General features: G+C 41.7%; 2 protein-coding genes and 1 non-coding gene across 4 annotated transcripts; 2 read left to right on the plus strand and 1 right to left on the minus strand.

Moving 5' to 3' along the window:
- The first annotated feature begins 2,254 nt into the window (after nucleotides 1–2,254).
- On the plus strand, nucleotides 2,255–21,743 carry LOC106567218 (tumor protein D54). Of its 2 annotated transcripts, XR_001320018.2 has the most exons (10): nucleotides 2,255–2,786; nucleotides 4,045–4,163; nucleotides 4,388–4,536; nucleotides 12,696–12,743; nucleotides 13,370–13,471; nucleotides 19,501–19,527; nucleotides 20,828–20,872; nucleotides 20,983–21,051; nucleotides 21,156–21,205; nucleotides 21,320–21,743. XR_001320018.2 is itself a non-coding variant. In XM_014136245.2 (9 exons), exons 1-8 carry the CDS (start codon nucleotides 2,759–2,761, stop codon nucleotides 21,181–21,183), a joined length of 546 nt encoding a protein of 181 aa, XP_013991720.1. In that variant the 5' UTR covers nucleotides 2,256–2,758; the 3' UTR covers nucleotides 21,184–21,205; nucleotides 21,320–21,743. The 2 variants fall into 2 exon arrangements, 1 of the variants encoding a protein (XP_013991720.1); XM_014136245.2 differs by lacking the exon at nucleotides 20,983–21,051 and having other exon boundaries at nucleotides 2,256–2,786.
- Nucleotides 21,744–22,067: 324 nt separating this feature from the next.
- trnae-cuc (transfer RNA glutamic acid (anticodon CUC)) lies at nucleotides 22,068–22,139 on the minus strand. Its single transcript has one exon. It is a non-coding gene; the product is annotated as a tRNA-Glu (tRNA).
- A 1,108-nt stretch (nucleotides 22,140–23,247) lies between these two features.
- On the plus strand, nucleotides 23,248–25,657 carry ppdpf (c20orf149 protein). Its single transcript, NM_001139699.1, has 4 exons — nucleotides 23,248–23,378; nucleotides 24,825–24,987; nucleotides 25,082–25,175; nucleotides 25,330–25,657. The coding sequence occupies exons 2-4, from the start codon at nucleotides 24,855–24,857 to the stop codon at nucleotides 25,466–25,468; spliced, it is 366 nt and encodes a 121-aa protein (NP_001133171.1). The 5' UTR covers nucleotides 23,248–23,378; nucleotides 24,825–24,854; the 3' UTR covers nucleotides 25,469–25,657.
- The last annotated feature ends 937 nt before the right edge of the window (nucleotides 25,658–26,594 follow it).

Consider the following 26,594-nt stretch of genomic DNA (forward strand, 5'->3'; position numbering starts at 1 on the left):
AAAAGCAGCCAACAAGTGCTCGGCATATGTGGGAACTTCTTCAAGACTGTTGGAAAAGCATTAATCATGAAGCTGGTTGAGAGAATGCCAAGAGTATGCAAAGCTGTCATCAAGGCAAAGGGTGGCTACTTTGAAGAATCTCAAATATAACATATTTTGATTTGTTTAACACTTTTTTGGTTACTACATGATTCCATATGTGTTATTTCATAGTTTTGATGTCTTCACTATTATTCTACACTGTTGAAAATAGTAAAAATAAAAACCCTTGAATGAGTAGGTGTGTCCAAACTTTTGGCTAGTACTGTATTTGTGAGTGTGATTCCTTTGGGGTACAGTTTACTTGATGTTTTTTGCTCACTGATAAGAGGCTCGGCTCAGGGAGTTCTGGATAGTGAGGTGTTTTGCTGTTCATTGTCTTTGCTTCATGCTGGAGTAATCATTAAACATCCAAGGTTTGAGCTACACAGTGCTCAGTTTGGAATTGCCATCAGCTGATGCCAGCTATAAACATATAGCTCCTTTCCTTCATCCACTTTTAAACCCATCGATTTGGACTCCTGTTTACCTGTGTTTGTGCCCTTCCAATTGCATTGTGGTTATGTTGCCCTGAGACCTGTGCATGTAGAAGGGGGGTAGGGATTTACGACGGCAAGCAATATCATGAAATGCTGATGATGACGTCATTGTTTTCTTAACATTTGGTGGATCTTGGCTTTTCTGTTATCTGACTTGGCTTACTTTGGTCTCTTGTTTTGTGTAGGAAGTATTGTTTTGTCCTGCCCCTGAAACCTGAATTGAATGCTTGTAATCTTGCCTCTAACTTCCCTGCATTGAAGAACTGACTAACACCAGAAGATAAATATGATACATATAGGTTTGTTTACACGTATATATTTTGTGTAGTTTTACTTGCCACTGTGCCACCCACAGTCCCGTTGGATTGCTTGGACGCGTGCGTCCCAGACATCTCTGAGCAACACTTCTCTGCACATTTGAATGGATGTTCTCGATATCCAGTTATTTAACACGTTTTACCAGTGCTTTCTGTTCTTGTGGTTCCAAGTGGTACCCCACACTGTCTAAGCCAAGGACCTTGACCTGATCCATATTTAGAGTGCGATGTCCATTTTATTCCGAGCACTATTCATCTATGTTTAGATGTGACGAAAAAGATCATGTGTAGGAAAAACTTGTGAGCATTTGAAGAATATTATCATCATCGTGTTTTTATAGTTGTGTTGAAGGGAATTCTAAAGAGTTTTGTAATTGTCCAATGCTGTTAATTTGTGTTTACCATCATTGAATTCTGAGTGTCGATATTGAGTGGGCTAGCACTACTACAGGCAGCTCTTATCCTATAACCAGAATATACTAATGTTTTTAATAGAAATATATAGACCGGAAAATACGTCCAGTGTAACTAATACATAACTTGCCATAAACAGCCATTATCGTCATCGTTTTTTTTTCTTCATTAATGCCAATTATGTGTTTCAATGGTTTACAATGATGGGTTTCTGAGCTCCTCTTGCCTGCCCTCTGCTTTTGATGGTACGGTTATTTGACCTGTGTGATCCTTTTACAATGTTTGCTGTGCCCTCCTGAGAAAAAAATACCATAGATATACCTACCTATTATCGCTTCTTCATTGACATGTTGGAAAATGCTAATTGTTAAATGAGTTGAACGCAATGTGTGTTAAAAATAACTAAAGACTACTGGATCAATGATCAGGAAATGGTGACATGACATGTTCTTGATACAGAGGACATATAGTGTAATGATAGTGATATAGTAATTTGATGCAATTTTATTTAAGGTATCATATTTTATCATGGTTTTGATGATGAGCGGCTATAGTTATAAATGGTATGTTGTTTTGATGTGGCCATTAAATTTTGCAACGCATGGTTTAATGGTTAAGGTCTCTTGTACATACACTTAAATATGTAGTATAAATCTTGACCTTTATGTTGTAGCATGGTAATACTTGTGTGTCTGAAAGAAAACAAAGTGGGTCATTGATCTGATTTGCTGTTGGTAAAATAAATGTTCTTGAACATTTACCTTTGTTTTGTTTATCATTTCAATTCTCATGCTATGCTGCAATTACGATATTCAAGTATCATTAAGTGTCGTGCTATTACAGTAGACTGAAAACATAATATTCTACATTCAATAGGCCTATGAAATACTGTAGGCGTACACTAGAATATGGGGTAGATGGAGACAGAGCCCGTGCTGTGGAATCCTGTCTTCAGCGCTCACTCATTTTACCACTTGATGGATATTTTACCAACGCTGAAAGATCCAGCACAGCCTGCACAGGTGGCTATTTGTATTTCCCGCAGCAGCAGCAACGTTCGTTCTAAATGAATTAGGATAGCCTATACTTTATAGAATAACATCGACGAACAATATGGACAATCTGTATAAAAATACATCGAATTTGTTTCCTCGACACGGGTACGCCCCATCATCTCACACACTCACGTGCGGGATTAACTCCCATTCTTAAAACACATAGGTGTTGAATAAACAACGCAAAATAACGTTATTATTCCAATAAGACTACCTTATGCTCTTGATTTCCTGTATATAGCTTTGGCATGTAAACCATAGCGTGATACTGAATGTGAGTATAGAGAAGCATTTGAGACATCTATTATTGAGCGGTAGGGATTGGACACCATTTAGCAAAAGCTAACGATAGCACGAACACGGAAAAGAAGTGCTGGGTGAAACGGAGTTGTTCATGCCTCTGCTGATCATGAATAGGCAAGGTAAGTTACTATGGCTAGATTGTTGAATTGTTCAATGACCGACTGACATCCTACTCTGTATCACACAGTGAGATAAAGAATAAAGAATACTTGCCTATATAGCCTTTCCTGCTATGCGTGATTAGCCACACGCAATGCTATTGCTAGCGCTACAGGTAGGCATGGAATTCAGCACCATGGACTGCGCACTGGGCGAAATTGAGAACAACAAATGGGAGTCCTCTTGACAGCGGAGATAAAAAAACATTATACGTTTTAGAGTTCAATTCTACATATTTTGCCATGGTTTGTAGAGAAAATGTTGCTGTTTAAAAATACGTTTGCTGCAGTTCTACACTATTTGCTATGGGACGGAGAGAAGATTTAGCAAATTTTTAACAAATTTCATGCAATTCTACTCATTTTGCCATTGTGTGGAGAGAAACATTAGCAGTTCTAGAGCTAATTTTATGCAATTTTACAGATTTTGCCATAGGGACTAGAGAAATGTTTGCATTGCATGTTTAATATGATATAACAAAATCAATGGGTGCCCTCCGGTCTATACCCGTGATTACTACAAGTTTAGATAGCTGGCCGCTAGACTATCTTACCCATCGAAAAAAAGTGAGCTGACATGGGCTAGTTGAGTGACTGATATTACAAGACCAGGTTTGCTGTTTATTTGAGCAATATGAGATGGAAGGAAGTTCTATGCAATAAGGGCTCTGTGTAATACGGTACGCTTTCTTGAATTTGTTTTGGATTTTTGGACTGTGAAAAGACCCCTGGTGGCACGTCTGGTGGGATAAGTGTGTGTGTCAGAGCTGTGTGTAAGTTGACTATGCAAACAATTTGGGATTTTCAACACATTAATGTTACTTATTAAAAGAAGAATTGATGCAGTCAGTCTCTCCTCAACTCTTAGCCAAGAGAGACTGGCATGCATAGTATTAATATCAGCCCTCTGATTACAATCAAGAGCAAAGTGTGCCGCTCTGTTCTGGGCCAGCTGCAGCTTAACTAGGTCTTTCTTTGCAGCACTGGACCATACGACTGGAAAATAATCAAGATTAGACAAAACTAGAGCCTGCAGAACTTGCATTTTGGAGTGTGGTGTCAAAAAAGCAGATCATCTCTTTAGTTGAGACTAGACTAAAGGAAGGCGAACTGCCAGTAGAGCAGTAATTTATGTCAACAACTGATTGAACATTTATGAAGTCAGTTCGATCATTGATATGGGTATGCATTGTAGACAGTAACATCTATCTTTTCAAAGGTTACAGTGGGGAAAATGTTTCACCAAGGAACATTTCCATTGGAATATCAGGAATTGGAAGTCCGACTAACAGTCTATCAGAGGAGGATGAGTTGGATTTAAAGATGGAGCTGGCAAAGGTATTATTCTCTCAGTATCTGTCCAACTTTGCCCTTTTGTCCCAATCTTCATGTTGTCAAACATTGTCATATTCGTTTATGTTGAATGTGTCTCTTAGCATAATAGTTTGTTCAGATTTTGATTTGCACCAAAGTTAATGGAAAAAGACAAGTCATAGAAAATCCACAATTTATTATTTTTAGTCTGAACATTGTAAACTTTTCTGTCATTTTTTTCTGCTCAGACGGAGGATGAAATACAGACTTTGCGGCAGGTACTCTTGGCCAAAGAGAAATATGCAATGGACATCAAGAGGCAGCTGGGTATGGGCCCCTTCAGTGAGATTAAACAGAACCTGTCCAAAGGCTGGCAGGAAGTCCAGACCTCCAATGCGTAAGTACTTCCTCCTGTGAGATGACCTCATGATATCACACAACACTCCTGCTTCTTCAACCGCCTATACAACATCACCACCAGAAATGTATTAAAGTAACCAGAGGCATTATAAAGACTAAATTACCCATCTAAAAAAAGTTAGCTGACATGGGTTGATTGAATGACTGTCAGTGAATTACATAACAAGCTTGACCATAATACATCATAGTTAGTATCAGAATAGTAGTAGTAATAATAATAATAAGAATAGTAATAATAGTAATAATTTGGTGGGTACTGACAAAGACCATAGCCGGCAGGAGTACCGTTGAGCACAGTTGTGTCTCTCTATCACATGTGAAGGATCTTTTAAACAAACAAAAAGAGACCTACAAGCAGTTGTTACAACAACAAGAAAATAGCTTCAAGTGTTTTGTCCAAATACTCGTGGATTCTACTAATAAAATAATGGACGACCTGACCAGAGAGGTCCAGGACCTGAAGAACATTTTGCAGTTCTCCCAGGGTCAGCTCGATGAGTTGATGACAGCAATCTGTAAGTCATTGAGAGAGGACATCAGTTCAAGGCGGAATAACATGGTTGTAGACGGAATTGCAGAATCTCCACATGAGACCTGGACGGAGTCTGAGGACAAAGTGAGGGAAATGATCTCTGAGAACTTGAAGATGAACCACAGGAAGATTGAGGTGGAGCGCGCCCATGGGACTGGAAAACCCGGCCCAGGTGATAGGCCCAGGCCGATAGTGGTCAAGTTCCTGAGGTTCAAGGACAAGGTAGCTGTTCTGGAAAGAGCCAAGAACTTGAGAGGAACGTATATCTTCCTCAATGAGGACTATCCTGAAGCTGTGCACCAGAATAGGAATGAACTGATCCCAGCCATGAAAGCTGCCAGAGCGCGTGGGGACATTGCTTACATCCGCTATGACAGGCTCATTGTCCACCCTCCCTCCCTCCCTACCAGAAGCCTGGAAGGGATGAGAGAGCCGAGCCTATGGGTTCGTAGCTTCAACCCCACAACACACACTCACACCAATTGATTAATGGACTGCTGAATGTATATTTTGTTCTCTTGCTTTGTCTGCTCTTTTCAGTATTATGTCTATCTCTGATAAGCTACCCAGGAAAGGGCTGAAAATGGCCCATATTAATATATGTAGCCTTAGAAATAAGGTTCATGAAATCCATAACTTGCTGACATCAGATAACATTCATATATTAGCCATTTCCGAGACTCACTTAGATAATTAATTTAATGATACATCAGTAGCAATACAAGGATATAACATCTATAGAAGAGACAGAAATGCTTATGGGGGAGGTGTTGCTGTATATATTCAAAGCCATATCCCTGTCATGCTTAGAGAAGATCTTATGTCAAGTGTTATTGAAGTGTTGTGGTTGCAGGTTCATTTGGCACATCTAAAGCCTTTTCTTTTGGGGTGTTGCTATAGGCCACCAAGTGCTAACAGTCAGTATCTAAATAATATGTATGAAATGCTTGATAGTGTATGTGATGTAAACAGAGAGGTCTACTTTCTTGGGCACCTGAATATTGACTGGTTTTCATCAAGCTGTCTGCTCAAGAGGAAGCTTCTTACTGTAACCATTGCCTGTAATCTGGTTCAGGTTATTAATCAACCTACCAGGGTGTTTACAAACACTACAGGAACAAGATCATCCACATGTATCGATCACATTTTTACTAATACTGTAGAACTTTGTTCGAAAGCTGTATCCGTGCCCATTGGATGCAGTGATCACAATATAGTGGCTATATCCAGGAAAGCCAAAGTTCCAACAGCTGGGCCTAAAATAGTGTATAAGAGATTATACAAAAGATTTTGCTGTGACTCTTATGTGGATGATGTTAAAAATATTTGTTGGTCTGATGTGATTAATGAGGAGCATCCAGACACTGCACTTGATGCATTTATGAAATTGCTTCTTCCAAATATTGATAAACATGCACCTGTTAAGAAACTGACTGTTAGAACTGTTAAGGCTCCATGGATTGATGAGGAATTGAAAAACTGTATGGTTGAAAGAGATGGGGCAAAAGGAGTGGCTAATAAATCTGGCTGCACATCTGACTGGCTTACTTACTGCAAATTGAGAAATTATGTGACTAAACTCAACAAAAAGAAGAAGAAACTCTATTATGAAGCCAAGATCAATAATATAACATTTACATCATTTAGCAGACACTCTTATCCAGAGCGACTTACAAATGTAAAAAATGTGGGAAAACAACTTTGGAGTACTTTAAATGAAATTATGGGCAGAAAGACAAATTCAGCTCCATCTCTCATTGAATCAGATGGCTTATTCATCACAAAACCATTTGATGTTGCCAATTATTTGTATTATTATTTAATTGGCGAAGTGGGCAAACTTAGGCAGGAAATGCCAACATCGAACAGTGAGCAATTGTATTCATGCATAAAAAAACAAATAATGAAAGAAAAGCATTGCACGTTTGAATTTTGTAAAGTTAGTGTGGGAGAGGTGGAAAAATGATTGCTATCGATCAATAATGACAAACCTTCTGGCATTGACAACTTAGATGGAAAGCTACTGAGGATGGCAGCTGACTCTGTAGCCACTCCTATCTGTCATACTTTTAATCTGAGCCTAGAGGAAAGTCTTTGTCCTCAGCCCTGGAGGGAAGCCAAGGTAAGTCCGCTACCAAAGAGTGGGTAAGCAGCCTTTACTGGTTCTAACAGCAGACCTAAAAGCATGCTGTTAGCATGCTTAGCAAACTGTTGGAAAAAATGGTGTTTGACTAAATACAATGCTATTTCTCTGTAAACAAATTAACAACAGACTTTCAGCATGCTTATAGAGAAGGGCACTCAACATGTACTGCACTGACACAAATGACTGATGATTGGTTGAAATAAAATGATAATAATAAGATTGTGGGAGCTGTACTGTTAGATTTCAGTGCAACCTTTGATATTATTGACCCTAACCTGTTGTTGAAAAAAACGTATGTGTTATGGCTTTTTAACCTCAGCTCTGACTCCACGATATGGCAATCTATCTAATAGAACTCAGAGGGTTTTCTTCAATGGAAGCTTCTCTAATGTCAAACATGTAAGGTGTGGTGTACCGCAGGGCAGCTCTCTAGGCCCTCTACTCTTTTATATTTTTACCAATGACCTGCCACTGGCATTAAACAAAGCATGTGTGTCCATGTATGCTGATGATTCAACCTTATACGCATCACAGCTAATGAAGTCACTGAAACTCTTAACAAAGAGTTGCAGTCTGTTTTGGAATGGGTGGCCAGTAATAAACTGGTCCTGGACATCTCTACTTGTCACGTCCTGACCATAGAGAGCTCTTATTTTCTATGGTAGAGTAGGTCAGGGCGTGACTGGGGGGGGTTATCTAGTGTATTTAGTTCTATGTTGTTTGGTTCTAGTTTCTGTTTTTCTATGCTGGGGTTTTTGGATGATCCCCAATTAGAGGCAGCTGGTCATCGTCTCTAATTGGGGATCATATTTAAGTAGTTGTTTTTCCCACCTGTGTTTGTGGGAGATTATTTTTGAGTTAGTGCATGTTGCACCTCTGTCGTCACAGTTTGTGTTTTGTTTATAGTTTATTGTTTGTTTGGCTAAGTTTCACTATATCATAAAGATGTGGAACGATACGCACGCTGCGCCCTGGTCCGTTCCTACACACGGTCATGACAGAATCTCCCGCCACCAAAGGACCAAGCAGCGTGCCCAGGAGTGGACATGGGAGGACATCCTGGACGGCAAAGGATCCTGGACGTGGGAGGAGATCCAGGCTGGATGGGATTGCCTCCCATGGGAACAGGTGGAAGCAGTGAGGGAGGAACGGCGACGAGATCGGGAGTCACGGGAACAACAGAAGCCCGAGAGGCAGCTCCAAAACATTTTTTGGCAGGGGCACACGGGGAGATTGGCAGAGTCAGGGTTTAGACCTGAGCCAACTCCCCGTGCTTACCGTGGGGAGCGTGTGACCAGTCAGGCACCGTGTTATGCAGTGATGCGCACTGTATCTCCAGTGCGCATTCATAGCCCGGTGCGCACTGTGCCTGCGCCCCGCATTTGCCGGGCTAAAGTGAGCATTCAGCCAGGACGGGTTGTGCCGGCTCAGCGCTCCTGGTCTCCAGTACGCCTCCTCAGTCCAGGATATCCTGCGCCAGCTCTATGCACTGTGTCGCCAGTGCGCATTCACAGCCCAGTTAATCCTGTGCCAGCGCCCCGCACTTGTCGGGCTAAAGTGAGCGTTCAGCCAGGACGGGTTGTGCCAGCTCTATGCTCCAGACCTCCAGTGCACATCTACGGTCCAGTATATCCTGCACCGGTTCTACTCACCAGGTCTCCAGTGCACCTCCATAGCCCAGTGCGTCCTGTGCCTCCTCCTTGCACTCTCCCTGAAGTGCATATCACCAGTCTGGTGCCACCTGTCCCGGCTCCATGCACTAGGCCTCCAGTGCACCTGCCCAGTCAGGTGCGTCCTGTGACTGCTCTCCGCACTCGCCCTGAGGTGCGTGTTACCAGTCCTGCGACCTGTGCCAGCCCCACGCATCAGGCCTCCAGTGCGCCTTCCCGTTCCAGAGCTTCCAGTGACAGTTCCCAGTCCACAGCTTCAGGCGACAGTTCCCAGTCCACAGCTTCCGGCGACAGTTCCCAGTCCACAGCTTCCGGCGACAGTTCCCAGCCCTCAGCTTCCGGCAACGTCACAGTCCGGAACCTCCTGAGACGGCCCACGGCCCGGAGCCTCCTGAGACGGCCCACGGCCCGGAGCCTCCAGCGACTGTCCCCGGCCCGGAGTCTCCAGCGATGGTCCCCGGCTCGGAGTCTCCAGCGACGGCCCCCGGTCCGGAGTCTCCAGCGACGGCCCCGGTCCGGAGTCTCCAGCGACGGCCCCGGTCCGGAGTCTCCAGCGACGGTCCCCGGTCCGGAGTCTCCAGCGACGGTCCCCGGTCCGGAGTCTCCAGCGACGGTCCCCGGTCCGGAGTCTCCAGCGACGGTCCGGAGTCTCCAGCGACGGTCCGGAGTCTCCAGCGACGGTCCGCGGTCTGGAGTCTCCAGCGATGGTCCGCGGTCCGGAGCCTCCACCGATGCTGGCGGGTTCGCAGGATGAGAAGGTTCTTCGTCCTGCACCAGAACCGCCACCAACACTAGACACCCCCCCAACCCTCCCTTTTGGTTTGAGGTTTTACGGCCAGAGTCCGCACCTTTGGGGGGGGGGGGTACTGACACGTCCTGACCATAGAGAGCTCTTATTTTCTATGGTAAAGTAGGTCAGGGCGTGACTGGGGGGGTTTATCAAGTGTATTTAGTTCTATGTTGTTTGGTTCTAGTTTCTGTTTTTCTATGTTGGGTTTTTTGGATGATCCCCAATTAGAGGCAGCTGGTCATCGTTGTCTCTAATTGGGGATCATATTTAAGTAGTTGTTTTTCCCACCTGTGTTTGTGGGAGATTATTTTTGAGTTAGTGCATGTTGCACCTCTGTCGTCACCTCGTCACCTCTTTAAGGAATACCTGGGATAGGATATAGGATATAGTAATCCTTCTAACCCCCCCCCCCCAAAAAAAGATATAGATGTACTATTGTAAAGTGGTTGTTCCACTGGATATCTTAAGGTGAATGCACCAATTTGTAAGTCGCTCTGGATAAGAGCGTCTGCTAAATGACGTAAATGTAAATGTCACGGTTTGTGTTTTGTTTATAGTTTATTGTTTGTTTGGCCAAGTTTCACTATATATTAAAGATGTAGAACGATACGCACGCTGCGCCTTGGTCCGTTCCTACACACGGTCATGACACTACTAAGAGCAGTTTATTTGGTACAAATCATTCCTTGTGGCTGTTGAGGAGACTAAATTGCCTTAGATTGTAAACTGTCATGGTCAAAACATATAGCTTCAATGGTTGTGAAGATGGGGAGAGGTCTGTCCATAATAAAGAGATGCTCTGCTTTTTTGACACCACACTCCACAAAGCAAGTTCTGCAGGCCCTAGTTTTGTCTAATCTTGATTATTGTCCAGTCGTATGGTCCAGTGCTACAAGGAAAGACCTAGTTAAGCTGCAGCTGGCCCAGAACAGAGTGGCACATTTTTCTCTTGATTGTAATCAGAGGGCTGATATAAATACTATGCATGCCAGTCTCTCTTGGCTAAGAGTTGAGGAGAGACTGACTGCATCACTTCTTCTTTTTATAAGAAACATTAATGTGTTGAAAATCCCAAATTGTTTGCATAGTCAACTTACACACAGCTCTGACACACACACTTATCCCACCAGACATGCCACCAGGGGTCTTTTCACAGTCCCCAAATCCAGAACAAATTAAGAAAGCGTACTGTATTATATAGAGCCCTTATTGCATGGAACTTCCTTCCATCTCATATTGCTCAAATAAACAGCAAACCTAGTTTCAAAAAACAGATAAAGCAACATCTCGCAGCACAACGCCTCTCCCCTATTTGACCTAGATTGCATACATACAAACTATGTGTGCCTTTTTTTTTATTATGTAGTTCTGTCCTTGAGCTGTTCTTGTCGATTGATGTTCTGTATTATGTCATTCTGTATTATGTCATTCTGTATTATGTTTCATGTTTTGTGTGGAGCCCAGGAAGAGTAGTTGATGCTTTTGCAACAGCTAATGGGGATCCTAATCAAATACCAAATATACACTGCAAAAAAAGAAATCTGACATTTTAAATACATTCATTAGGCCCTAATCTATAGATTTCATATGCCTGGGAATACAGATATGCATATGTTGGTCACAGATACCTTTTAAACAAATTAGAGCCGTGGATCAGAAAACCAGTCAGTATCTGATGTGACCACTATTTGCCTCATGGAGTGCGACAGACACAGCTTCTTCGCATAGAGTTGATAAGTCTGTTGATTGTGGCCTGTGAAATGTTGTCCCACTCTTCTTCAAGGGCTGTGCGAAGTTGCTGGATATTGGTGGGCACTGGAACACACTGTCGTACATGTCGATCCAGAGCATCCCAAACAGGCTCAATGGGTGACATGTCTGGTGAGTGTGCAGGCCATGGAAGAACTCGGACATTTTCAGTTTCCAGGAATTCTGTACAGATCCTTGCGACATGGGGTTGTGCATTATCATGCTGAAACATGAGGTGGCACGACAATGGGCCTCAAATTGCCATTGATAAAATGCAGTTGTGTTAGTTGTCCATAGCTTATGCTTGCTCATACCATAACCACACCGCCACCATGGGGCACTCTGTTCATGATGTTGGCATCAGCAAACCATTCGCCCACACGACGCTATACACGCTGTCTGCCATCTGCCCGGTACAGTTAAAACCAGGATTTATCCGTGAAGAGCACACTTCTCCAGCGTGCCAGTGGCCATCGAAGGTGAGAATTTGCCCACTGAAGTCGAACTGCAGTCAGGTCAAGATCCTGGTGAGGATGACAAGCACCCAGATGTGCTTCCCTAAGACGGCTTATGGTAGAGAAATGAACATTCAACATTTAAGAGAAATAAGCTTTTTGTGCGTATGGAACATTTCTGGGATCTTTTATTTCAGCTCGTGAAACATTGGACCAACACTTCACATATTGCGTTTCTATTTTTGTTCAGTATATTTGTCGTATTTCACACATGTACTTGTGTATAATTGTGTATTATATGAATTTGTGAATTGGAAATTGGAAAGTTTTATCCCAACTCCCCCTGAGACACTATCAGATTTGAAGGCATTCCAAAACTGTGGATAGACTTCAAACTAATGGAGAGCCTTTGCAAATGAACCAGGGCAGATTTGACTCCGACTTAATGTGAGTAAAAGTTGGGCAAAGGTGAACCAAGCCTGCCAAAGCAGTGTTAATGGTGGATGTAGCTGGTGGAAAACAAGACAAAACAAATGGAAAATGAAAGGTGGAGCGGCGATGGCTAGAAGACCGGTACCGTCGACTGCCGAACGCCGCCCGAACAAGGAGACAAGCAGCTATTGCATCTATTATTATTTCTGTCAGAACGCTGTAGAAAAGCAAACAATGTCAGCACCCTGTTTTAGCCTGGCATAATACCTACAGTATGTAATCCGGAAATGCATGCTCATCTTCAGTACTTAATGCTTTCTCTAAGTTGGATCCCTGATGATAATGTACCTCTGTATTTACAGATATCTGACAGCCTCAGCTACTCTGGAGGACATCAGCCAATCTAACGTGTGAGTGGTCACTATCCATTATATATGTGAATTTAACCAAGACGGCATTTGCTAAAAGTGTTCTTGTTCTATGTTGTTCTAAGCTCTATGTTGGAACAGCTGATGGGATTTTAAGGTCAGCTGGATCAGAAGCCTGTTAATAGCCTGTCCAATAGCCTTTCTTAACACTGGCAGCAGCATTAACAACAGGCTGTGGCTGGCCTGGCCGGGAGGGAGCACTTCACTTGGTGAAAACAACAGAGGGGGTGGGGGGAATCTGCCTATCTGCACTAGGACAGGGTGACAACGAAGGTGCTGATGGCTCATGTTTTGGGGTTTCACCCATCGTGTTTCAACCAGTCCATCCATGCTCATAGCATGTGTCCTCCTGCTGATGCTGTGGTGGCACACAGCAAGCTCGTCACTGTGAAAAAGAGGATCCAAGAAAGTGGAATATGTGGATGGGCCAATATGCAAATGAAGTCCTTGTGTAGGGTGTACTTTGAACAAACCTCAGTGACATAGGTTAAGTTTTGTCCTTTCCCCCTTGATATACTATAGTAGTCATGCCGACTGGTTGGCAGTCAAAATATAAACCTCCTGTCTTTTCTAGATCTCTGACTCTCTCTCTTGCTTTCTGTGACTAGGTATAAGAGGACCCAGGAGAGTATCTCTAATGCAGGACAGATGACCAGTGCTGCCCTGTCCACAGTGGGTGTGGCCATTTCAAGGAGACTTGGAGACATGAGGTACCCTCAGCTCATCCTCCTACACACCCTTCTATTCTTTCCATCTTCCTTCACCACCTCTATTACTCATCTGTCCACCAGCTGTGTCCACCCTTCATATCGTCACTTTGTCTTAATCCACTAAATCAATAATCTTTTTAATCCAGTTATATATATATATATATATATATACTGCTCAAAAAAATAAAGGGAACACTTAAACAACACATCCTAGATCTGAATGAAAGAAATAATCTTATTTAATACTTTTTTCTTTACATAGTTGAATGTGCTGACAACAAAATCACACAAAAATAATCAATGGAAATCCAATTTATCAACCCATGGAGGTCTGGATTTGGAGTCACACTCAAAATTAAAGTGGAAAACCACACTACAGGCTGATCCAACTTTGATGTAATGTCCTTAAAACAAGTCAAAATGAGGCTCAGTAGTGTGTGTGGCCTCCACGTGCCTGTATGACCTCCCTACAACGCCTGGGCATGCTCCTGATGAGGTGGCGGATGGTCTCCTGAGGGATCTCCTCCTAGACCTGGACTAAAGCATCCGCCAACTCCTGGTCAGTCTGTGGTGCAACGTGGCGTTGGTGGATGGAGCGAGACATGATGCCCCAGATGTGCTCAATTGGATTCAGATCTGGGGAACGGGCCGGCCAGTCCATAGCATCAATGCCTTCTTGCAGGAACTGCTGACACACTCCAGCCACATGAGGTCTAGCATTGTCTTGCATTAGGAGGAACCCAGGGCCAACCGCACCAGCGTAAGGTCTCACAAGGGGTCTAAGGATCTCATCTCGGTACCTAATGGCAGTCAGGCTACCTCTGGCGAGCACATGGAGGGCTATGCGGCCCCCCAAAGAAATGCCACCCCACACCATGACTAACCCACCGCCAAACCGGTCATGCTGGAGGATGTTGCAGGCAGCAGAACGTTCTCCACGGCGTCTCCAGACTCTGTCATGTCTGTCACGTGCTCAGTGTAAACCTGCTTTCATCTGTGAAGAGCACAGGGCGCCAGTGGCGAATTTGCCAATCTTGGTGTTCTCTGCCAAATACCAAACGTCCTGCACGGTGTTGGGCTGTAAGCACAACCCCCACCTGTGGTCGTCGGGCCCTCATACCACCCTCATGGAGTCTGTTTCTGACCGTTTGAGCAGACACATGCACATTTGTGACCTGCTTGAGGTCATTTTGCAGGGCTCTGGCAGTGCTTCTCCTGCTCCTCCTTGCACAAAGGTGAAGGTAGTGGTCCTGCTGCTGGGTTGTTGCCCTCCTATGGCCTCCTCCACGTCTCCTGATGTACTGGCCTGTCTCCTGGTAGCGCCTCCATGCTCTGGACACTACGCTGACAGACACAGCAAACCTTCTTGCCACAGCTCGCATTGATGTGCCATCCTGGATGAGCTGCACTACCTGAGCCACTTGTGTGGGTTGTAGACTCCGTCTCATGCTACCACTAGAGTGAAAGCACCGCCAGCATTCAAAAGTGACCAAAACATCAGCCAGGAAGCATAAGAACTGAGAAGTGGTCTGTGGTCACCACCTGCCGAACCACTCCTTTATTGGGGGTGTCTTGCTAATTCCCTATAATTTCCACCTGTTGTCTATTCCATTTGCACAACAGCATGTGGAATTTATTGTCAATCAGTGTTGCTTCCTAAGTGGACAGTTTGATTTCACAGAAGTGTGATTGACTTGGAGTTACATTGTGTTGTTTAAGTGTTCCCTTTATTTTTTGGAGCAGTATATATACATACACACACTGAGTGTACAAAACATTAGGAACACGTGCTCTTTCCATGACAGACTGACCAGGTGATTCAAGGTGAAAGCTATGATCCCTTATTGATGTCACCTGTTAATTCCTCTTCAATCAGTGTAGATAAAGGGGGGAGACAGGTTACAAAAATATTTTTAATCTTGAGACAATCGAGACATGGATTCTATATGTGTCCCATTCAGAGGATGAATGGGCAAGACAAAAGATTTAAGTGCCTTTGAACAGGGTATGGTAGTAGGTGCCAGGCACACCGGTTTGAGTGTGTCAAGAACTGCAACGCTGTTGGGTTTTTCACGCTCAACAGTATATATATATATATATAATACCAATCAAAAGTTTGGACACACCTACTCATTCCAGGGTTTTTCTTCATTTTTACTATTTTCTACATTGTGGAATAATAGTGAATAACTATGAAATAGCACAAATGGAATCATCTATTAACCAAAAAAAGTGTTGTGACAAAGTATGGGTGGTATACAAAAGATAGCCCTATTTGGTAAAAGACCAAGTCTGACGTGGCAGCGTGGTAGGCATAGCTTGTCGCATGAATTAATCACAAAAATTGAGGATTAGCTGATAACTACGAAACAAACATTCTGGATAATATAGAGAATCTGGAACTATTTATTCATCGCATTTTGATATGCTCGAAAAAGAAACGGATACATCGAAACGAACAAGAGAATGAATACCTTTCCTCGAGTGCTACAAGCGAAACTGATGGGAAGCCGCCGCCTAAAATTCCAAATGTAACATTGGGATGGGGACGATTTTATAACTGTCTCCAGAAGATAGAGCATTGCTTACAAGCATGAGCGAGCAGTTAAACAAATGGATCTATTGCCTGGGTTACTGGGGAAGTTTGAGGCCTTAAAAATAGGAATGGATTACAGTAATAAAATGACGGAAGAAATACGAGTGAAAAATAAAATATTGAAAACTGCCGTGCTCCCTAGAAGACACTACAGAGAGGCTACGGTATGCTAATAAAACAATGAAAGACAAATTACTTGATCTAAAGTGAAGAAGTATGAAAAATAATACTGTTATAATGGGAATTAAGGAGGATGAAAACGAAAACTATCAGTCAACGGAGGAAAAATCAAGGTGTTCAGGAAAAGTAATCTCAATATGACGGACGAACAGGTGGAAACAATTGATTTTCAAAGGGCTCACGGTTTCGGTGGCAGAGCCACGGGAAGGCCCCGTCCGATCGTAGCTATGCTGACCCACCTCAAAATGAAAATTGCTTTGTTACAACAGGGTCGGGAATTGAAGAACACCTCATTCTCTATTGATGAACAATTTCCCCATAAAATAGTGGAGAGACGACGCCTGTACCCCACTTTCAAAAGGCTCCGAGCAGTGAAGCAGAACGTTCGTCTAGTGGTCAATCAATTTAATGTAAACAACCAAATGTTCAAGGATTTGAAGATTACAACGTGGCTGTGAGTGACAGCTACCTCCTGTTGAAGTAGTCCCTGATAGATATTTGCACCGCGTTACACAGTACACATATGGATTAATTTATTTTATACAAAAACTTTTTTTTTGCGTGAACAACTTTTTTTATTCATGCTGTATTATTAAAGTTAACGGTAGAAATAACACAATAACTGACTTATGGAAGCACTTCTCTAAGCGAGAGAGAGGTATATTATATATTTCTGTATAAGCTATTTATGCTACCTTTTTATATTCTTGATCCTAATGATATAGGCCTAGGTGTAAAACAGCCAAGGTGATAGAGCAACGACCCTGGAATAAAAAAACGAAATGTGTATGGGTGGAGAGAGGGTTGGTTTTACAGGTTTACTCGCTCTGGATTGTCAGTACTGCATGTATTCTTGACTATCGTGCCATGGCTGTCAGTCGATTGTAAGTTAAACTTGGGTATTCCTTTATGGGCAGTGTGATGCCTAAGACACATTTTTACTTGCAGTCATTAGTAGCTGTTAGAATCTATGTTCCTTTCTCCTTCTTCATTTATTTGTCGGAATACAACAGGATATAATGAGGACTACAGGAAATATGTCTTGAATGTAATGGACATAAAAAAGGACTGGTCCTGCGATATATTTAGGTTGTTTTCTCTTCATTTCTTCATTTATTTTCCCGAACAATTGAATCCAATGAACTGAGTAGGCTGGGCTGACATGCTTATAGAGCCTTGCTAGGACTTTATAAATATGAGCATGCATTTATAATATTGTGCTGTTATTATTTATATTTAATATTATCTTTTTTTTAAAATCTGACTTTTCCATGTTATTTGGTTAGTTCTCTTAAGCATCTTCGTAGATATTTATGTTATCTTGGGACTGCCCATATTTCCCTCTGGCCAACGCCAAGGGTTTTCCTTAGGACGCAAAGGTGCGTCATGCGGACCTAGATCTGGGGGAGGTTTTAGTGGGTGGGATATTAGGACAATTGGAGGTTTACAAAGTTGCAGCTACGGTATGCTTAACAGTGAAAATTATTATGGTACAGCTATATGGACATTTAATCATCATGGTGATTTTAAATTGTACGTTTACACCGTTGGTTGTGATAAGTATAATTGAAACTTGGGTATCATTATGGTAAGTGGGGAAATAAGTATAGACAGTTATAATTGTGATGGCTTAGCAGATCATAAAAAAGACGATACATTGTTACATGGCTAAAAGAGAAATAATATAATATATATTGTTTACAGGAAACGCATTCTACAAATATAGAGGAGGCTGGGTGGAAAAAGGAATGGGAGGGAGAAATGTATTTTTGTCATGAGCAAAGAAACTCAGAAGGGTGATTATACTAATTAATATACATTTTGATCCGATTGTGCAAACTGTGCAAACAGATCCGCAAGGAAGATGGATTATTTTAAATATGCTATTGGACCAAAAACAGATCTGGCTAATTAATCTATATAGGCCAAATAATGATGATCCACACTTCTTCTAAAATATTTATAATAATCTATTGCGCTCACAAGCAACAAATGAATCTATTATTATGGTGGGAGATAATAATACGGTTTTAAGTACCTCAATGGATCGTAAAGGAAATCACTCCACAAACTATCACCCTCAAGCACTTAAGGAGATCACAAAGATCATGGATACATTAGAACTAGTAGATGTATTGAGGTTGAAAAACCCTGACCTAGTGAGATATACATGGAGGAGGCTTAATCATGCTAGCCGTCTTGATTACTTCCTGGTCTCGTTCTTGCTGGCATCAAAAGTATAAAAAAGTATTAATAGGAGACCGAATTGGAAATTTAATCAAAGCCTATTGGATGAAAATTTGTTCTTAACTAAGACAAAAAAAATCATAATTGACTTTTTTTTGCACAACATATACTACAGTTCAAAAGTTTGGGGTCACTTAGAAATGCCCTTGTTTTTGAAAAAAAAGCCCCCCAAAAAATCTGTTAAAATGACATCAAATTGATCAGAAATACAGTGTAGACATTGTTAATGTGGTAAATGACTATTGTAGCTGAAAGGCTGTTGTTTTTTTATGGAATACCTACATAGGGGTACAGAGGCCCATTATCAGCAACCATCACTCCTGTGTTCCAATGGCACGTTGTGTTAGCTAATCCAAGTTTATCTTAAAAGGTTAATTGATCACTAGAAAACCCTTTTGAAATTATGTTAGCACAGCTGAAAACTGTTGTTCTGATTTAAAGAAGCAATACAACTGACATTCAAAATGTAACAAGTACTTTTGGGTGTCACCGCAAATGTATGGAGTAAAAAGGTTATAATTTTCTTTAGGAATGTAGTGAAGTAAAAGTTGTCAAATATAAATAGTTAAGTACAGATACCCCAAAAAACATCTTAAGTAGTACATTCAAGTATTTTTACTTAAGTACTTTACACCACTGCCCTTCACAGGACACATTGTTGAGGACAAAGGTTGCTTCTTGTGCACTTGTTTACGCAATCACAGGGAGAAATTCAACAGCCTTAATCTAATCAGACCAGTCGGTCTTAATTGGCAACATTATTGCTTTATCTACTTTACTGTTCCTTCAAAGCCTTTAAATTGAGCCTGCGTAAAGGATAGCTGTCGCTGTGTTGCATTTTTGCTTGCCATTAATGGTTTAAGTATTTTTTTTATATATATACACACTCTCTCACTCATACAGCGCACTGTCAATATTTACACCTCCATGTGGCCTCTTGATTACTGTATCTGACCATCTCTCTTTCCCCATCTCTTTCCTGGAACACTGCCCACTGACCGGACAGGGCACTGCCTTTGCCAAGCCCACCTCGGTAAGGATAGTAGGAGTTCCCTGGCCTTGTGATAATGAAAAACCTTGATTTCGATATGATATATTCTGACTGTTGTATTAGCTTTAGCCAAGGGGGTCCAGGTTCCTCAGCCCTGCAAGACTATACTACCTTAAATCTGAGTGAACTACTTACCGTAACTAACTACTGAGTGAACTGTTGCATTAGTTTAGACCTGAGTAAACTACCCAAGCTGATAGGTCAAGTTACTGTTGCTGACCTTGGCTTGCTGACCTTTCAACCTTCACCTGATTAAGCTGCTACTGATCTTATCTGTTTTTCTTGCTCATATGCACTCCTATTGTCACGTCCTGGCCAGTATAAGGGTTAATTGGTATTGTAGTTTGGTCAGGACGTGGCAGAGGCTATTTGTTTTATGTGGTTCAGGGTGGTGTTTTTGTAGTAAGGGCATTTGATTTAGTATTCCGGGGTTTTTGGGCACTGTTTGAGATTCACGTATTTCTATGTTAATCTAGTTAGTTGTATGTCTATGTTTGGTTAATTGGGGTGGACTTCCAATTGAAGGCAGCTGTGTGGTGTTGCCTTTGATTGGAAGTCCTATATTAGTTGGGTGTGTTTGTCTGTTTATTGTGGGAGATTGTTCGGAGTTTAGCCTTGTGCCTTGCCAGACTGTTAGTTTGTCGTAGTGTTTCAGTGTACGTGTTTGTTGTTTTCCTTCTTTATTTAATAAAGAAGATGAGTACACTTACTTCTGCTGCATTTTGGTCCTCCTTAACCGACGACAACCGTGACACCTATACTACATGATGCACTCTTACACTACATACTGTACTACTACTGTATACTAAATGATGCACTCCTATACTAAATGATGCACTCCTATAATACATGATGCACTCATACTACATACTGTACTACTACTGTATACTACATGATGCACTCCTATACTAAATGATGCACTCCTATAATACATGATGCACTCATACTACATACTGTACTACTACTGTATACTACATGATGCACTCCTATACTAAATGATGCACTCTTATACTACATACTGTACTACTACTGTATACTACATGATGCACTCCTATAATACATGATGCACTACTACTGTATACTAAATTATGTACTACTATACTACTACTTTATACTACATGCTGTACCACTATACTACATGATGTACTGCTATACTACATGATGTATTGCTATATTACATGCTATACTACTACTTTATACTACATGTTGTACTGCTAAACTACATGATGCACTGCTCTTACTAATCTCTCTTTGTCTCTCTTTCTGCTCTCGGACGCACCAGCCCCTCCTTGGGCCACTCCATCAGTGTGCCTGCTATGTCAATGAGGTAAAACACTGGGCACACCTGACATCACTGAAATTCTGCACTACTACTACTTTCTGCAGTACCTCCATAGGCGGTGAATGATGTTTGAACGATATTAACTTCGTCTCCAGGCTAATTGCGAACAGTGCTTGGGGAGGAAGAGTCTGGTGAATGACATTAGAATGACATTAATGCTGCAAGTAAATAAAGTTACATTCAAAGCTGAAAAACTTACTTTAACCTGAAATGATACCTCAAAGTGATTTCCATTGTTTAAGAGATATGTCTTTCTGCCTCCTTGTAGACATTCCAATACATTCAAGTCCTTTTGAAGACATGGTGGGAAGCGTGAAGGTAAGTGTCTGTGAGAACAATCACAAACATAAAGAACAGAAAATACTGTCTTCTCATCTTTAATATTACAACTAATTCCTCATGTCTCTACTGTCTTCTGTCTCTCCCACACAGAACAAGGTGTCCAGGATTCTAGGGATTGACGGAGATATCTCTGGGTTTGGAAGAAGCCCATCTCAGAACAGCGGTTCCTTCTAACATAATCAATTTTTCTCTCAACCATCTGTAATCTCACTACTCCCTTCATCACTTTAACCTGATGTCATTGTCCACACTACCCCTTCAAAGAGTAAACATTATGCAGGAGGTTGATAACTTGGGTATGGCTTTGACAGTGTTGGTTCCAACCTTTCATTCATTCTAAATATGGAGTAGTGTTTCCAATATGTAGTTATGTATATTGTCCTACTGTTTGAAGGAAAATGTAATTGTCATATTCTACTATTGCATTCTAAGAACATAACAATCACAAATATACAGTCATGTATTTTTGTACTTTAAGAGAATTTACAATTAAAACAAAAGTGGTCTGTTCTGATTTTGGATGCTATACCTTTCGGGAAAAATAAAGAGAGAAATAAAAGTGAGTATTGTTACAGTTCACAGCTATAACCATGATACGGTAGTATAATAGACTCTGGTAGAATGGTGATTGTCATGTTGTTTAAAAAATATCAAACTTGATGTTCCCTGACTGGGAATCAAACCCCGGCCACGGCGGTGAGAGAGCACCGAATCCTAAATCACTACACCACCAGGGAAGACTGAAGTGTTCAGAAAATGTTAAATACTCTTCAAGAAATGATATTGTTAACGGACTTCGGAAGTAAAGTTACGTTGTTTAAAATTTAAAAAAAATGTATTCCCTGACCGGGAATCGAACCCGGGCCGCGGCGGCGAGAGCGCCGAATCCTAACCACTAGACCACCAGGGAAGGCTGAAGTTATAAGAAAAGAATGAATACTCTTCAAAACATTATATTGTTAACTTTGCAAAACTACTATTGTGTTTTTCTTCTTCATGATGATATTATTGAGGAAATTACATTTGATAATTTATAGGATTTGTTACAATAGTCTGATTCCAATCATCTTACAAACATTGACAAGAAAAAGCCAGATAATCACATGTTGACATTATGTTCTGCTTTCACAGTTGGGATTCATTCCTAAATGCGAAATTCCCCGCTGTAGAAGACCAAATTAAAACAGTGAATCAATCAGTAGGCTACTGGGTTAAAGTTCGGTTATTCGTGTTTGCGACAGCTGCGGATTCTGAATGACGTGTCTGTCAAGAGCATTGCAATTGATTGCGCTCATGTTTTGTGCTTGCCCAGCTTTTTAGACTAGACGTAACATGTTAAACGTACATCCGAAAAATGTGTTCGGTATGATTACATAGGGTATAGTTGGTCGGGGTGGACGGAAGGCGTGCGTGCATATAACGCGAAGTCTAGCAACCCAAAGGTTGTGTTTGACTCTCATCAAGGACAATTCTAACTAATTAGCAACTTTGCAACTACTTACAACTTTTAGCTTTTTTTCAAACAACTTAGCATGTTAGCTAACCCTACCCCAAAACTTAAACCCTTTGGCCTCCTAACCCCTAACCTTAATAACCCCTTAACCCTGACTTTAGCCCTAATCCTAACCATAACCTCTATCCTAGTTTACATTATCCATATAGGTAGCCACAACAAATTGGAACTCATGTCATACCTATACAAATTCGTAACATATTGTACACATTGCAATTCGTAACATATCATAAGAATTGTAATATGTAACATATCATACGAAATGGATGATGGATATCCACAAATTAGTACACACCATACGAAAAGTAATTGCTTTTTTCAGTATGTATTTACGTTTACTATGTTACGTCTACTCCTGAGTCCAGGTTGGCTTCCCTTGAAACGTAGGCCTAAACGTGCCCTAACCCCACCCATGAGCAGCTCGTCCAGGAAGCGTCACAGCGCCCACTGTATAAAGTTAGCTGCTTGACCCTATTTATCATTCTACACTGAGCACACCAGAAATACTTTGAAGGTTTCTATTCGAGAACATACCACAAATGGGCAAGAGTAGTAGTTTAGCTTAATTCACCGAGTATTGCCAAAAGACCCACCGCCTTTGGTGTTTTTCAACATCATCAAACGCCAAATAAAAAGGTAAGATTGCTTTTAGAAAAAGCAAAAAATATTCGCCTCTGACTATGCCAGCTTGAATGGCAATTGAATATGCTGGGCTACTTGCCCAGATAATGGACAATGTGTGTCCAATCATATTTTGACCTACACTAAATATATTTTATTTATTGTCCTGGCACAAATTTATTAAAAAATTGTAAAAAATATTCCATATTTCCTTTAACAATGTAGGCTAATAGCCTTGAAATAGTGAAATCAGAATGTGGGGGTTCTCTTTCTACCAGCTTTGTATCTGATTCTGATCATCAAAGAGGAACATCAAAGAGAATTCTCTAATTTGTTGAATAATTATTGCCTTGACTGCTGATATTGTACAGTCTCTTTGCATCTACATTTTGTCTAGATGGTCTGTTTTTTTTATCATACACTTGCCAGTGCTGGTCTCTTATTTTTCTGCACACGAGGTGTGATTGGCAATGCTGGCATGAATTTAATGTACAGTCACATCCAATAGTGCCTAACAGCAGTAAGTCTTTTTTTTCCCCACTGTGTAAAGGGGATTAGTTTATCCTTGATGTTTTGCGACTGCCTATGTAGCACAGACATGCATTACCCTGACAATCCCTAGCCAGTAACCATCTGGACTGAACTTCTGCCCTGACTGGACCTGATAAAACTGACACAGCATCAAATGGAATCAGGTTGCTTCTCAGTAAACCACTAGTTTGTGGCAATGTAGTTTGGTTGCGGAGTAAAACCATATGTTTAGCATGTTTCATTCCACGGCAGTGTTTGAGAAGAGTTTTGCATCCTGTGTAGTCCTGCTTTCTGGTATATCCTGCTTTTCGAGTGGCTTAGTCAGTACCTTTTTTAGAGGTCCTGTAGCGCCTAGCACCAAGTGTTGAGTCCTGTGACTCAACTAGCCTGTGCACTTTCCTGGATAGGTGCCTGGAAGTTGGAACATTATACCTGCATACCCTGGTCCCAGACAGCCCACTTATTTGCAGATCATGGTGTGGAAATCACTTTGCACAGCTGTTGGTCTCTATCACACCCCTCAGACTGGGGCCTAAGCCAACAGTATCAGAGGCTCAAGGGGTCAGGAGCATGGGAAGTGGAAACACACGTTTGCCTAAAATCGGCTAATGATAGGCTTCTGTGACTGGATGATGCTAGTAATCCAGAATTTGTCACTCAGGCATGTTTCTATCTCACTTTGGATGAAGTTGAATATAGGCCTGTTCTCTGAGGTGTCGCAATGCTGTGAATGGGTTGCAGGCTGCTTTAAATGGGTCTTACACTTTCCACAAAGACAAATCTGTACAAAAGCCTATGTTGAGACTGATGCGTTATGGCACATTTAATGACATCTAGCAGCATCCATAGCAATGTTATTTGGCTCATCCCAGCCTCTGCTTGCATGGTTCCTGTCTCCACACTCCTAATATCCCCTTCTCTCTTCCCTAGGTTTTCCATCTTTGAGCGGAGTTAAAGAGAATGGCATCAATTCCGTCCACTGGCTCTCTCATCGCCACCCATGATTACTATAGAAGGCGCATAGGCTCCACTTCTAGCAACAGCTCCTGTGGCAGTTCTGAGTACGCTGGCGAAGTCATTCCACACCCCCCAGGTACAGACCAGTTTCTCGCACTCTGACAAGTTTTACTTAAGAACATCATCTCTCACTCGGTTCCTAAAGTTTCCTTTTGTTTTCTCTTCCTCAGGTCTGCAGAGACAGGACTCTGGTCACTGGTGGTCTTCTTTCTTCTTCCCAAACAAACAGAACCAGCCTGGCGGCATGATTGGATCTGAACAGAAGTGAGTTCCCTGACCCAAGAGTCACACAAATGGATTAAAACCATGCATAGTTTAAATGTTGTGCTTAATTTGTCCTTTGTAAGATGTCTCACCTTAAGTAACCGGTTAATTGTTTTTCTGTACCTCTTTAGCTAAACAATATATCTTGTTGCAGGAGTGGAACGTACACAGTGACCAACGGGCAGGTGGCGTGTATCGCCAGGGAGATGGTGTTAAAGAAGCAGCTCAGTAGGCAACTCAGTGAAAGCAGTGACTCTGGGAAGGTGGAACAAGGGAGCCCACCACCCTCCTAATTCCATCTCTTCTCCAACACCCCACACATTGAGTTTAGTCGGAGATTGAGGCAGCAGATTTTAAAACTTTTTAGTGATTGAGGCTGCTTTTCCTCCCTCTGTGTTTATAAATATATTTTTTTATTAAAGACAAAAGGATTTCTCTATCATGCTTTTTGCTGTTGAATAAATCAAAATTCTTGCAATGAATACTTTGTCTTAATTGTATTCCCTATTCAAGTGACTAAGTCCCTAAATATTTGTTTGTCTAACTATAGACACTGTACCAGTCAAGTTTGGACACCTACTCAGCGCAAGAGGTGTCACTACAGTCCCTGGTTCGAATCCAGGCTGTATCACATCTGGCTGTGATTGGGAGGCCCATAGGGCGGTGCACAATTGGCCCAGGTTTGCCCTGGGTAGGCTGTCATTGTAAATAAGAATTGGTTCTTAACTAACTTGCCCAGTTAAAGGTTCAATTGAAAAAAAATCCAGGGTTTTCATTTTCTATACTGTAGAATAATAGTGACGACGCCAACTATGAAGTAACACATAGAAAGACTAAACCAAAAAAGTGTTAAACAAATTCTAATATTTGAGATTTTTCAAAGTGGCCACCCTTTGCCTTGACAGCTTTTCACGCTTGGCATTCTTAACCAGCTTCATGCCTTAAGTTGTGGACTTTCTTTCCTCAATGCGTTTGAGCCAATCAGTTGTGTTGACAAGGTATGGGTGGTATACAGAAGAGAGCCCTATTTGGGGTGGAAACCCGAGAACAGCTCAAATAAGCAAAGAGAAACAGTCCATTCTAAGACCTGGTTGGAAAATTTCAAGAACTTTGAAAGTTAAGTGCAGTCGCAAAAACTGTTCAGATGCGACTGCGTGAATCAGGCCTTAGTCAAATTGCTGCAAAGAAACCACTAAAGGACACCAAGAAGAGACTTGCTTGGGCCAAGAAACACGATCAATGGACATTAGACCGGTGGAAGTCTGTTCTTTGGTCTGAGTCCAAATTTGAGATTTTTGGTTCCAACTGCCATGTCTTTGAGACGCAGAGTAGGTGACTGGATGATCTCCACGTGTGCTTTGCTAGTGAACTTGAAGGTGATTTATTTAGAATTACTACTTAATTCCATATGTTTTATTT

This window comes from Salmo salar, chromosome ssa13 (assembly GCF_905237065.1).
Source record: "Salmo salar chromosome ssa13, Ssal_v3.1, whole genome shotgun sequence".
NCBI lineage: Eukaryota > Metazoa > Chordata > Actinopteri > Salmoniformes > Salmonidae > Salmo > Salmo salar.